Consider the following 14,046-nt stretch of genomic DNA (forward strand, 5'->3'; position numbering starts at 1 on the left):
GGTGCATTAATTCTTATAGACTGATTTGCTTTTTGTTCCAGGTGCTTGGTTCACTTTTTTACTCTTACTATATCTTTGTGCGACTCTGCATCCCTCAGTTCAGGAACATAAGTCAGGAGCCCTTCAATCTGCGAGCACTGGTCCTCTGTATCTTCAACTCCATTCTGCCAGGTGAGACAGATGCTCAGAAGGCTATGCAATAGCAAGAGGGATTCCAAGGAGGTGCTTGATTAACTGTCTACAGGGATTTGTGGCAGAAGGGTGATCTTCCCCTGTCCCCCTCTCCATGAGAGAGGAATCTGGTCATTCCTGGCCAGGTGCAAAAGCAACACTTAGCCAGTACTAACTTGCTGCTCTGTTATATGAGCAAGGAAGTTTTTTCTCAGCATTGTGATAGTACAATGGAGGACAAGAGAAATTTCAGCTTGTTCAGTTTTTACATATTGGCACCTGAATTCCTTGTTCAGGATTGTTGTCCCTTTTGTGGGGGTCAGGTGACATTATGATGGGACAAGAGGAACAAGAGCATTGCTACTGTTCTAAAACCACGTTCAGCTGTGATCGGGGCTGGGTGAAAGAATAAGCACAATGTCATGAACTGACCCTGTTTTGCACCCTTAGGTATATTGATGTACTTCCTGATTTTCTTCGCGTTCCTTCACTGCTGGCTAAATGCATTTGCGGAGATGTTGCGCTTTGCAGATCGAATGTTTTACCAGGTAAGAAGCAGGGAACACAGGTGGAGGTGGGTTTTTCTTTCAGTATCTGTAGATGCTGTCTGTTGGCTGAACCAAAATGAATTAGGAGCCAAGATTAAAATTATCTTTCCTCAATGAACTGAAGAACTTCAGAAAATTTTGACACCCAAATCACCGTAGCACTAGAAATTGTTAATGCTGTTTCTAGGGGGGTTCTTTCCCCTCTGGATCAGGATTGATGTACACGTGGCAGTGTGGGGAACTTCTGGGGTTCCTAATATGTGCGTATCCTGTGGGTAACATCAGCTGCTAGATAGCTCGTCATGAGCACTCCATTCACTTATATTTTATTCTACCATTGTGGGTCCAGAAAACTCCAGCTATTTTTTTTTAGGTGTACCTTTGATCTGCATGTGCACAAACCTGTTCTCTTATGCTTCACCTGTTTCAGGATTGGTGGAATTCCACATCCTATGCAAACTACTACAGAACCTGGAATGTGGTAGTACATGACTGGCTGTATTACTACGCGTACCGGGATATCCTTTGGGTAAGCAGCAAACAGATTTTGTTCCTCATCTTTTATTTTTGAAACAATAAGTAATCTTTCTTAAAATGAGGAGGTAGTTGGCATAAGTAGAGTTAGTGTACATTTTTTGGGAATGGTGATTAAAATGCCATAGCTGTAGTCTCCATTGTCTTAATGACACTATTATGGGGAGGCTTTCTGTAATTGTTTGTTTGTTAGCCAGGTTCTCTGCATATATGCAGAAATTGCCAAGGAGATGGGAGGCAGTGTGAATTGTAGCATAACAATGGCAACTTTTTTTTTTTTACTTGTTTGAAGCTGTTTGAATTAATGGATATCCACTAGAAGCTCCTCTGTGTCTATGCCTGTTGTCAGAGTTGATACCAGTTGATAAATGTGAAAATCTTTATTCCTTACTCCTCTTTTTCCCACATTAGTTCAGAAGTCTTGTGTTTTATCAAATACTGCTTCACTATACATTCAGGGAAGTGAATGACTGAATTATGAATGCGAGCAGTTCCATTTGAAATCCACTGGTGCTATTTGTATGCACAGAGTGAAGGACTGAGGCTTAGTCCAATACGTAAATTTGAAAGCTAACAACTGAAATTAATAGTGCTATAAACACAAATGTGTTCTGGTAGGACTAGTTTCTGAGTTTTGGCATACCTTTTGCTTCATAATTCTTGAAATCACAAATGAAATCAAGAGGGAAGTAGGTAGGTGTGTGCCTGGATTTCATTCGTGTCTTCAAGAATTATGAAGAAAATGCCACATTGTGTAGGAATAACATGGCATTTCAAATATAGCACTCCTATATGCACTTAGGGCAGACCCTAAGCAACTCATCAAAATGGTTATATTTGTATAGTAATTATTTGGCCTAAAACTAAAATACAACAAAATGCCTAATTCATAAACTGTGTGCTGAATCCATCTCTTCTCTATTCCCTTGTACCAGTTATTTGGTAAGAAGTTCAAAGCAGCTGCTATGCTGTCTGTTTTTGCTATCTCTGCTGCTGTACATGAGTATGTCCTGGCCGTCTGCTTTGGTTACTTCTATCCAGTCCTCTTCTGCCTTTTCATGTGCTTTGGAAGTAAGTCATTAGGAGAAACTGATTGGGGGAAGTGGGTGGGGTGCAATGTGTGGTGGGTTTGTGTTTTTGTTTTTGTTTTGTTCTTTTAAAAAGAAAAAACCACTACCGTAACTTTTGATAGCGTTTAAATATCACAGCTGGGATCAGGAGCTTATTGAGCCAATTTGTCTTAACTTGTGATCCCAGAGATCACAAGTGGAGGTTCAGATCCTGCAAGCACATGCATTTAAGTAGTTCTGTTAGCCAGTTCCTTGGTGTATTTGGACTGGGATTGGGGAAATGAGCAGCAGCACAAGGAAGGGGTCTTAAATGTGTTCCTGTACATATAAAACAATACAAAAAAACAAATTTGTAATGAACTTGCCAGACTTCAGGCAGACTGGCACACTTCTGCCCAAGTAGTTAACACTGAGCTTTTAAAGCAATTGTGTAAAGTGGTAGTTGCTTTTTAGGGGTGGGGGAGGAGGGGGTTGTATGTGTAACATTCACTGACCTAGACCAGTGTAAGCATCTTCCCTAAGGTGGAGGCTTTTCCTTCTGTACCACTGTTGTGGAAGCAGGGAAAATGTATATGGTATTTGGGTGAAAAATCACTAATTGGTTTAAGAAGATTGAATCCTGCATCTGTGCAGGGGATTGTATTAGAAGGGAGCTTATAGGCCATTCAGCTTATTCTAGGAGAGAAGGCATGGCAAATGGGATCCATGAAACATGTACACTTGTTCCATAACTTGCCATAAATTCAGCAGGAGCTAAGGAAGTCAGCCTGACTTCCAATTTTAATTGGAGGAAGACTGACTGGAAATACCGGCTTTCTGATGCAGAGTAAACTGAGTTTACATATGTACTGAGTGGCATCCCTGATGATTTTCTCTTCCTCTTCCAGTGGTTTTCAACTTCATTCTTAATGACCGTCGAAAAGGGCCCTTTTGGAATGTGATCATGTGGACATCTCTCTTCTTGGGTCAGGGAGTCATCATTTGCCTTTACAGTCAGGAGTGGTATGCACATCAGTACTGCCCCATAAAAAATGTGAGTAACCTTTGGTTATGAGTAACTGGCTGCACGTGATGAGAAGGGACAGACGGGCAGTCATTAGGGAAAATGACAGGTCATGAACTCTGGTAGTGAGAAGTGGATGAACAGTGTTCTAATTGTGTGGGAATTAACCACAATGACACAATCTCCAAGTGTGGATTAATAGATTGGAGAACTCCAATACAAACTTGGAGATTATGGAAGCAGTGATATTCAGGTCATCGAGAAATTAGGGAAAGCTTCTGCCTAAACTTTAATACTTGGTGCATCCTATGTGTGCCCCAATGGCACGGTTGTAACTGCACCGTCATTCAGTACTTCCTTTTGGAAGTACTAAATTATGGCGCAGTAAGACCCTGTACTGTGCATGTTTATTTTTAGCTGCTGTGTTGTCGTAGTAACACGCTATACCAAGGGAGTGCATTCCTGTATGTAGATGTGCCCACTATTGGTCTTTCCAATGCTTACACATCCAGTTTGTATTCAGGATCCAAATTGTTCTTGTTTCTGGACACCAGTGGGTTTACTTCCCTAGACTGCACACTTTAAGCCTGTTATAGCACTATGTACTAGAATTGTAGTTCTAGAAAAGTGGTGTACTCAATCTCCAAAATGTGGAAAAATAAAAATCTACAGTAGCACTTGGGTTTTAGGCAATTTCATCACCCTAGGTTGTAATGGTAGTGGCAGAAGAGAGTTGAGAATTTAAAGTAAGAACATTTCACAAGCTCTTCAGCCTTGAAATAGTCTTGATGCTCTGCCTAGCCTCACGGGGCTTTGAAGAGGCACGTAAACCTCTTTAGTGAGGCCTTGACTAGTGAGTTCATTCTAGGTGAGCTCAGACTTGATTCTGCTTCTCTATCCCCTAATTAATATATAACCTCTGCACTTTATTTGCCTCTTATTGGTAGTGGTGGCTCTGTCGGCTGAAGCTAACTTTGAATATAAAAATGATCAGATTGTACATAAGTACAGATAAATTTCTAGTGGTAACTGTAAGATTGTTTCTGTTACCTGGAAAAACTGTGAATCTCCTCCCTTCCCCAACATCTGGTAGCCAGCGGTGAATATGTATCTCTTGATTTTTATAAGGGAAATGTCAAAAGAGGTTTTGATACATGAGTTAATAAAGTCCATGTCCACAGCTACATGCTTATGACTCTTACTACTTCATGTTTTATAGCCCACGTTCCTGGACTACATGAAACCACGCTCCTGGACTTGTCGTCATGTTCAGATTTAAAACCATTACACCTGGGCGCTCATCTTACCACCTACTGCTGAAGAACCAATGTGTGCATCTTTTTGGATTTGGATCAATAACATTCACAGCGAATGCTTTTCAAGGGAAGGTTGTGCCTCCTTATTACTGGAGAGAAACTTTTTTTTTGTTTTTTGGAACTCTCCTGAGGCAGTCCAGTTGAATTGGACTGCAGCAGCCTTTGCAGGTTGCATTCATTGCACACAGTTCCACTCTGAGCCATTTTTATGCCAGTCAAACATTTAAGCTGAAGGTTGAAGTCTACTGAAACCTAGCTTATCCCAGTAGTGCTTCATATTTTTGCCACACTTCTTCAAAGGTTCAGCTGTGGCCTCTAGTAGTCTTTTAGCCATTCCTTTTCATTTCTTTCCTCCTTCAGTAATTTTTCTCATCTACAGCATGTGTGGCTTATGCATGGGGTCTTTTTTTCTTTGCTTTTCAGCCTTCTTGTTGCTATGGCACTGATAAGTGGCAGAGTAACAGGATCTGTTTGCATTGTTGTCATGGAAATAGCCAAAGTACTGGTAGATGGCTTTCTGTCTTCTGTCTGGAACTACATTCCACAGTGTCTGACAGCAGAGAATGGGCTAAGAAAGTGTGGGGGGGATGGAAATGGAAACTTTAATGCTGAATGCTTTCTGTAGTTTCAGTGGAGGGTCACTTGTTGCTACTAGCTTTATGAAGAGATCAGCTATGCTCAAAATAGGGTGCAAACGTGTGCACTTTTTTTATAGACATTTTTTTACATTGCTTTTTGTCTTGGAAGTTGGACTTCCTTCAGTCAGTCTATTATGATTCCATGATGGTGGTTGTTGTGAAGATCGCGTGGCTGAGGAGCAGTTGATTTCCTTGCAGCTTTACTCCCTATAATTCCTAGGCTAGTATGTTCTCCTTTTAAGTACACTTTTATAAACAAAAGAAAAACAACAATCTGCCAAATTTAAAATGAAAGCTTATTACTGTGCATATGCAGTTTTTACTCCAGATACTTAGCACTTTGAATATTAAGGAGGAGCTGTGGCAATCCATTGATTTCAGTGGAACTCAGTATTGTTTTCCTTATTCAAAGCTCCATTGTGTAAGGTGCCCATTAGTTTTAGTCATTAGGCTGTATCTTGTCAGGATTAACTCCCTGACACAGTTGAGAATAAAAGATTGAGTCGAATCTTTTGCACAACTAGGAAATTCTCCCTTGGAATGTTGCATCAAAAATATCTGGAGTTGAGGGAGTGAAGGGAGCTTTACACTCTGTTTTTGGGGAATAGAGGGGTCGCCCACTTAAAAGAAATGCAACTGATTTGATGGAATTGTTTGAATATCATTCATGACAGCATTTATGTATAGATTTTTTTAATCTAACAAGATTCTTTTTCTCCCCTGCCAAATAAGTGTCTGTCACCTGCAATGCAGAACTTAATTAAAGTGTATTACTTCTGTTTGCTTGGCTCTTATTCTTTAAACCACCACTTAAAATGGAAAAAAAAAAAAAAAAGAGTTAAGTGAAACATTTGGAGCCAGATACAATTTGTATACCTCTCATTGCAGGAGAGAGCTCTCTAGCAGAGTACCTTTTAAAATATCATAACTTCCAATTTTATTGGCATTTCTCAGGTCTTCCCCTGATCTCCACACCTCCCTCCCCTTCTTTCCCAGTACAGGGTCTCTAGGCATCTATACCGGTACTTGCAACTGAGCGCTCAAGTAAGGGAAAACTATTAGAGCTCTGTTGGCATCCCAAGTTGAAATTTATTTCACCAGTGTCAACTGGCCTTCTAAGGTGCGTCTCCTAGGCTTTTCAGTGCCTGTCTAAGAAGATTTTTAGTAAAAGGATTCTGTCAGGTAAAACTTGATGACCATTTCAGACTTGATATATACTGAGTTCTTGTTGAGTTTAATTTTTGACCTAAAATGTTTTCATGGCTAATTTTGGTGGAAAATTTTAAGTGTATGAATTCAGACCATACAGCTCTGTCCATAAGAGCTCGATTTAGAAATGTTACTGGGTTCACTGGCTTTCCATTTCAGCTTCTTACAATTATTCAAGATTAACTAAAGTAATTAGAAATTGAGACTTTTTTTTAACCTCTTAAAGTTGTATGTAGTAAAGGAATTCTAAGAGGTGAGGGCTTTTGTTTTTTAACCTGATATTGTGGGTTTATGTTTTGTTTTTAATAGCTTTGTGGTCAGGTGCACAATAGGATAGGATGCATGTCTGGTTATCACTGCACTGCATAAGGGTATGATTGGATTAGGGGCTTGGCTTTCTTGAAGCCTGTTTATGATGCTTGCTAATGTCTGTCAGTGTTCTCCAAAGGGGAGAGTCATTTTTTCTCTACCTACTAATGGAATTCCAGGTATTACTCTACTATGCCATTTGTGAAGGTTTCCCTAATACTGATTTAATACAGAATCTTGAAGTTTTAAATGTGAGCAATAGCAATTAATGGAGCAAAAGAGTTACCAGAGCTCGCAAGCAGAAGTTCTCAGTTCTGTAGAGGGGTGTTTTTTTTCTGGCTTTGGCCTCTACTTTTGCTTGCTGCATTGGAGCCTTTTGAAATGTTAAAGGCACCTGAAAACTCTCCCTTCAGAGCATCAGTGATCAGACTGTGCATGTATTTAACAAAGCATTTCATTGCTTTCTTGACAGTGGGCTCAACCATTCCATTTGCAAGACTGCATTGGGGACCCGCAACTTCTAGTGTAATGCTTGCACACTGCTCTAACTGGGAGCTAAAAACTATACCTCATTGTGTGGATGGGGATGTGCGCTTGTATGGGCACAAACGCCTAACACTAGCTGCTCCAGGCTAACCACCTCCACTTATTACTAGTGATACTGTAATACCCATCTTCAGTGCTGGCAAGTGTAAGGATGTAAAGCTTTCTTCATTGTCACCTGAAAACCTTGGGAGCTGTGGCCAGTGCCACGGCAGGGTACGGCTGGGTGATGCCACAGAACCGTGCGTTGAATATGATGAGATGTCCGTCCCACTCTTTTGCCTACTATATTGTTTCTAGTTTATCCTCCAGGGAGGAGTTTTTTTTGTTGTTTTTTTTTTAAGTTTCATGCAGGATATTGATAGAGAGATCTTCTCTCTCTTCCCCCTCCCTTCTTAGGGAGCCCCCTGCTCTCTGCCTGCCTGGGGGAAGAGATCTTTTTTAGAAACGACACCCACCCTGCTCCTCATCTCTAACTGCTGGACTTCTTTTCTTCCCCCCTCGAAATAAGGATGACCTAAACGAGTTGAAGTCCTGCGACTGCGGAGGGGAAAGCCAGGGTCAGCTTTGAAACAGCGGACCCGGGGTTGGGGCTGTCCGGGTTGCGACGGTGCGCGGGCAGGGCTGGGGCGGGCCACCTGCTGCGCTGTTGCACCGATCCAAATATATTTTGCTATGTACGGAAGCAGCCGCGTATCTCGTTTCTTTCCAGCAGGGGGATGAGGGGGAGGGGAGAGGGGTCTAGTGCGCAGGCCACTTCGGCCCCTCCTTCCCCCGAAGGCTCGGGAGGGGGCCCTCCCGGCGCCGAGTGACCGGGCAGGTGCCCGCCGGACAACTGCGGCCGGGCAGCAGCTCCGTTTGGAGAGGGCAACTGGGGGAGTGAAGAGCGCGTGCGGGAATGGCCGTGCTAGTGGCCGTTGAGACGGGGAAAGCGCGAGGAGTTGGGCGGTCCCGCTCCCGTGAAGCATCATGAAGGGCAGCCGCCGCAAGGAAAGCCCCCGTTTCCCTGGCAACCAGCTCAACAGGAAGTAATCCCGGAGGACTTTGTGCGTTGGCTCCGCCCCCCTTACTCGCTGTTTAGTGCCCCCCACGCCTCGTCCTCATCGCCAGCCGCTGCTGCGCAGGCGCAAGGTTGCCTGCGGACCTGGGGAAGGGTAGGAGGGCGCGTGGCAGGAGCCTGGTAGCGCGGGGCGCTCGGTGGGGGATACTGCCCGGGGGCAGCCGGGCTGCGGGGAGGGGAGGCACTGCCAGCAAGTAACGAAAGAATTAAAGCGCCTCGAGTGGCGTCCACGCACACATGTACATGGATGCACACACCACACTAAAGACTGGATGCGAAGGCACAAAGCAGCAGAGCCCACATTTGATTGACACATATGTGAAGCGGATTGTAATATCATTCAGCAAAGTCCGGGGTAAGGCCTGTGATGTCACATGGGTCAATAATGCAACAGTTTCCCCAAAAAACTGCCCATGCATGCACATGTACATGTGTGTAGTGGTAAACAAACTACCTGTACAGGGGTGTTGGTTGTAGCCGCGTTGATCCAAGGATATGGGCAGACAAGGTTCTTTGGGTAAATCCAATATCGTTTATCAGACCAACTCATAGTTGGAAAAATTCTTTGCAAGTTTTCAGGTGTTTGTACCCGAAAGCTTGCAGAGAGTCTTTCCAACCCTTTTAGTTGGTTTAATAAAAAATAACGGATTTACCCATCCAAGGAAAGGCTGAGGGATCCGGGACTCTTCAGCCTGAAAAAGAGAAGGCTGAGAGGAGACCTGGTAGCAACTTACCGCTGCACTAGGGGAGTAAATCAAGGGCTCGGTAAGCAACTTCACCAGGGCACCTGAGGGGAAAACCCAGGAGTAAGGGCCACAAATTTGTAGAAGATCGATTCAGGCTCAACATTAGGAAAAACTTCATAGGGTGTCCAGACTGGAGTAAGTTCCCTCCAGGGGTGGTGAAGTTGCCTACCCTGAAGATCTTCAAGAGGAGAGTAGACAGTCACCTTACTGGGGTCACCTGACCCCAGTTGTCTTTCCTGCTTGGTGCAAGGCGTTGGACCCGTTGATCTTTCAAGGTCCCTTCCAGCCTTACAATCAATGAAACTTTGTTTGCCTATGTACAGTGTGTGCACACATACACATAAATGTACACACTTTAGGACTGACTCATGCAGGGTGGTGTGCCCCCCTGGGGTGCTTCGAGAGCCTTTCAGGGGTGCTGTGGGTGCCACACAATGTTAGCACTGTGTTACAGCTGCTAACATGATTTTCAAGTTAAATCCAGATACTTCGCCTAAGAATCCACAGTGTTAAAACATTCTGACCTGTTATGGTTTTTCTGAGTTCTTTGCAACAGAAAAGCTGCTCTATTTTTCTGGACTCCAAAGGAAGTGAGAAACCTAAGAGCTGGCCTTATCTAACGAGTGCCTCAAGTCTAAAAAAGGGTGAGAACCACTGCTCTAGAGAGGATGAAGCATTAAGTTTTACAAGATCATATATTTGGGTGTTTTGTTTTTTTTAAGTCTAATTGCATTAAATGTGAATGCAATGATTTTTGACTGACTGCTTTGTTGTAAACACAGTCCCCTTGATTTATGCGTCAACTTTTGGATACAAACCCACTCATTTTATCAGGCCCAATTTGGTTAAGTGTAAACCACATCTTTTTTTCTTTCTGTAGTTGTGTTTGTGGATTTCCATCTGGAGTTGCATCAGCATGTGAAATAAAGCAGCATGTTCCCTTTCTGCATCTGGCACACGTTATATTCTCCATTAAAAGTTTTTTTTGTGTTTTTTGTTTAACAAGCCTAAAAGGTGGCAGCCCCACAATATAGATCAATGATTCTCAATATTTTTAGATTGAAGGCACCCTTCATTAGATGCAAGGCACTTCTTGGAAGATACCAGCTCCTGAGCTTTCATTCTTTTTGACTGCAGAAAAATAAAAATGCTATTTTTCTGTTCTGAAGAAATCCAGTCAGAATCTTTTAACACTGTGAATTCCTGTTTGAAATCTCTTGTTTTATCTTGTGAATCATATTTGCAGACCTAACAGTGGTCTCATTTTTTTTGGCACCCTGTAGCATCCCTGACAGGATCCCTAGGCATTCCAGCATTCTGCTTGAGAATTACTGATACAGACATTCAGATTTAACTTTGCTTTCAGGTTATTTGAACTGAACTTTCTTGGCTAAATGAGCAGTAGCTATTTGCCATGTCCCACAATGAAGTACCAGTTCCGGGGCCATCCTCTGCATCAAAACCAGAAAGCAGAAAAATGAAAGGTATCTCATCTTTGGTACCTGTCAGTATGGAAAATGCAGGTAAAGTTCAACATAGATGATATAATATAATTCCATGTGGAAATTATGACTTCTTTTCCTCTCCGTCTATTCTGCCATTTTGGGATTGTAGATGGTATTGGAGTACTTTTATGGGAGACTTAGCACTATGTCATGCCTTTGTTTAATAGCTGTTCACAGATGTTTAAGACACTGGTCTTAAAGAAAACACATCTACGGATTAAATTAATTTTGATGCGATAAACTCTGGCACGGTTTGTGTTGGATTTCATTGCTCCCAAGTGCAGTCTTTACCTGTGCACCTGGGACTGTAGCACATTGAGCTGGGGCATTGCAGCCCTGGCTGGCAGGGAGCTGGCAGGGAGGGGTCAGCCTGCCAGTCCAGGGCTGCTCCTGCCACGTGCTGCAGAGGGTCTGGCTGGGGCACGAGGGTGCTACAATGTGAGGTTAAGTGGCAGGCAGCCCCTCACTGTAGCACACTTATTCCCTAGCCAGCCCTGGTCAGTGCCTACACGAGTTGCAGCAGAGTAAATAACTCCATCATAAAACAGTACTTCTTTTGGACAGTACTATCCTACGGCAGAATTAATTGGTTTAATCTGGCCTAGTAAGCATTGTCTGTGTAGATGGTGATGCTTTACTGAGGAACTAATTGGAAAACTGGAGTAAGCGTCTCATGTAGATGCACTTACTGACTAACTAGCAATCGTACAGTAGTTGAGATTTTTTTCTACACCCCCCCTCTTTTTAAATATATATACCATTTTTGCTATGTTGGGGTTGGGGGGGTCACATGGCTGTTACGTTTGAACCTAGTGTAGTTTAAATTTAATCCAGCACCTTGGGGCACCACCACAAGTGGTGAAGTTAGTGATGTTAATGCTTATTTAAAGGTTTGTATTAATACGTGCATAATACAGCAGGACATATAAAATAACTGTAAGTAGCAGTATGTGGATAATTTTTTTCCCCCCCTTTTTGCTGATGCTGAAAATTTCACTGAAAAGCCTACCTCTATTTAGCAAGTAGTAGTAACAATAAAGAGACATCACTATGTTGCAAGTGGGAGCACAGCAGCATTATCATGCTGTTTCCATGAGGTACTTCACTGATGTTTAACTAAAGATCCAGTCAGAATGGGGCCAGTTGACTGTACTGTTTTGAAACAATATTTTTATCCCTAGCAATGTAGTATTACCATCTACCGTAGGGTGCTTTCCTGCTGTTTTCCAGAGCTGAAAGACAAAACAAGGATGCTTGACTGTTTAAGGTTTCATTCTACCTCCCTCCAAAGTCACTTCATCCCTGAAGAGATCTTCCGAACGCTGACCTCTGCTGCCAGCACTGTCTATAACCCTGAATATTTACAACCTCCCAAAAAAGGCAAAAGTGCAAAAGAGTTTAAGGTGTGTGCATTATTACCAGGAAGTGTATTTTCCCCCTCCTGTCAGACCTGATCAGAATTGTCCCTTTTAGATGTATCTTAGTACAATGTCCACACGTGCAATCAAGAGGTTGAATTCTTCAAGGTAACGCATGGCTTTATTAGACTAGCTGTCTTTGCTGTGTTTCTGTTGGCAAGAAATGACATGGACTCATAAAATCATAATCTTGTTAACCAAACGGTGTACTACTTTGTAATTACAACTGTTCTGATTAGATTGTAAGCAATATGGAGCAGGGGCTTTTGCTTTTTACTTGACTGTAAAATGCTTAACACACTTTGGGGATGGGACTATACAATATTAAACATTTATTTTGTGTGTTTTGGTTCTTGGTTCTACCTTGAGGCAGAATACACACAAATTGGCTAGACACTTGTTTTGATCGCTCCCACACCTTAAGAACTTTATTTTTTGTGCAATACTAGTATTAAAATACTAAATATTTTAAAGAAAAAGAGTTTAAAAATCAATAAGTTTTAAAAACAAACATATTTAGAGTAAACTGGTGAAACCTTGCATTAAGGCCTAAACTTATTATAATCTTTTAAATAAACAACAATATCAAGTCACTGAATTGGGGACAGGTTGTGAAAAAGGCTAGCAGCATACCTGGCTGCATTAGTAGGAGTGTTGCCAGCAAATTGAGGGAAGTGATTATTCCTCTGTGTTTGGCATTGGTGAGGCCACATTTGGAGTACTGTCCAGTTTTGGGCCCCCCACTACAGAAATGATGTAGACAAATTGGAGAGACTATAGTGGAGGGCAACACAAATTGTTAGGAGGCTGGGGCACGTGACTTAGAGACTGAGGGGACTAGGCTTATTTAGTCTGGAGAAGAGGGGATTTGATAACAGCCTTTAATGAACTGAAGGGGGGTCCCAAAGAGGATGGAGCTAAACTGTTCTCCATGGTGGCAGATGACAGAACAAGGAACAATGGTTTCAAGTTATAGCCAGGGAAGTTTAGGTTGGATATTAGGAAAAAACTTTCTCACTAGAAGGGTGGTGAAACACTGGAATGGGTTACTTAGAGAAGTGGTTTTATTTACATCTGAGAAACTGATTAAGAACTGGAAATGCTGTAAAAGTTGTTTTCCTATTCCGATATAGAAATAAAATGTAAGCATGAGAGGCTGAGATCATCCAGTTCTAAATTTTAGAAGGACCTGATCCCCAGGAACAATACATGGAATTTGCCAATTTTTGGATAATTATTTTCTTTCTAATAAATTAGTGTTAGATGCAGGCTGTTTTCATCAACTTCTTATCTATCCACATTTAACATAGGTTATGGACAGACATGCTGTACAGACATGCATGGGGTGCAAAGTGTTTCAAATCTGACCAAAGTTTTAAAAATTACCCGCAGAAAAAGAGGGATGTTCTTTTGAAGTGCTTCATTTTGAAGTCTTTTCTGAAATGTTTACATGCTCCAGCTGTCCGCTGGCATCCCACAGTGCTCCACTCCCTACTCCCAGCCCATATGGGGAGAACAGGGAGCAGGATGGACAGCTTTCTGGTTCACTTAGCTGACCTTGGTGCCTCCCCAGGCTAAGATAGGCAGGGATTCTTACTCTCCTTGGTTGGAAAGCAGTGCTGCTGTATGCCTTCATAGCCACTCTGAAGTGCTCTGGAGTAGGGTAGGGGCTCTGTGGTGTTTAAACATGCAAATTTAAAGCACTCACTCTTAAGATTTGGATGTTTCAAATGTGTGTCTGGCCATACCCAGAGATTTATTTAACTAATACAGAAATGTAAGATGCCAATTCTCTGCATTTTTTTTTAATTGAATTCCAATATCCATGCAAAATCAGTTTGACCCAGATCAGGATTAAAATATTAATCATCTAGAAAGTAAGAAATGTCATTCCTCATTTTCTAATAATCAACCTTTCTTTAGGAAAATAGCTAAAAGCTCAAATTTAAGAACAAGATGAAAATTATTTAAATTAG

At 42.2% G+C, this 14,046-nt stretch overlaps 2 protein-coding genes across 10 annotated transcripts in view; both read left to right on the top strand.

Annotated features, from left to right (window-relative positions):
- Positions 1-6,059, top strand: part of SOAT1 (sterol O-acyltransferase 1) — a 36,934-nt gene extending 30,875 nt beyond the window's left edge. For all 5 annotated transcript variants that reach the window (XM_019500248.2, XM_019500250.2, XM_019500249.2 and 2 more), the window contains 6 exons: positions 42-171; positions 622-719; positions 1,150-1,248; positions 2,189-2,324; positions 3,211-3,356; positions 4,546-6,059. In XM_019500248.2, the coding sequence (XP_019355793.1) occupies positions 42-171; positions 622-719; positions 1,150-1,248; positions 2,189-2,324; positions 3,211-3,356; positions 4,546-4,605 (669 nt within the window). In that variant the 3' untranslated portion in view covers positions 4,606-6,059. The remainder of the gene's footprint in view (positions 1-41; positions 172-621; positions 720-1,149; positions 1,249-2,188; positions 2,325-3,210; positions 3,357-4,545) is intronic.
- A 91-nt stretch (positions 6,060-6,150) lies between these two features.
- The window catches only part of AXDND1 (axonemal dynein light chain domain containing 1), a 44,339-nt gene continuing 36,443 nt past the window's right edge, over positions 6,151-14,046 (top strand). The window contains exons 1-3 of one of the 5 annotated variants that reach the window (XM_059728356.1): positions 6,151-8,495; positions 10,514-10,670; positions 11,883-12,055. In XM_059728356.1, the coding sequence (XP_059584339.1) occupies positions 10,562-10,670; positions 11,883-12,055 (282 nt within the window). In that variant the 5' untranslated portion in view covers positions 6,151-8,495; positions 10,514-10,561. Of the gene's footprint in view, positions 8,496-8,535; positions 10,671-11,882; positions 12,056-14,046 lie in introns of those variants that run through there. The other 4 variants (XM_059728355.1, XM_059728360.1, XM_059728357.1 and 1 more) reach the window with 4 other exon arrangements.

Source organism: Alligator mississippiensis, chromosome 5, assembly GCF_030867095.1.
Source record: "Alligator mississippiensis isolate rAllMis1 chromosome 5, rAllMis1, whole genome shotgun sequence".
Taxonomy (NCBI): Eukaryota; Metazoa; Chordata; order Crocodylia; family Alligatoridae; genus Alligator; species Alligator mississippiensis.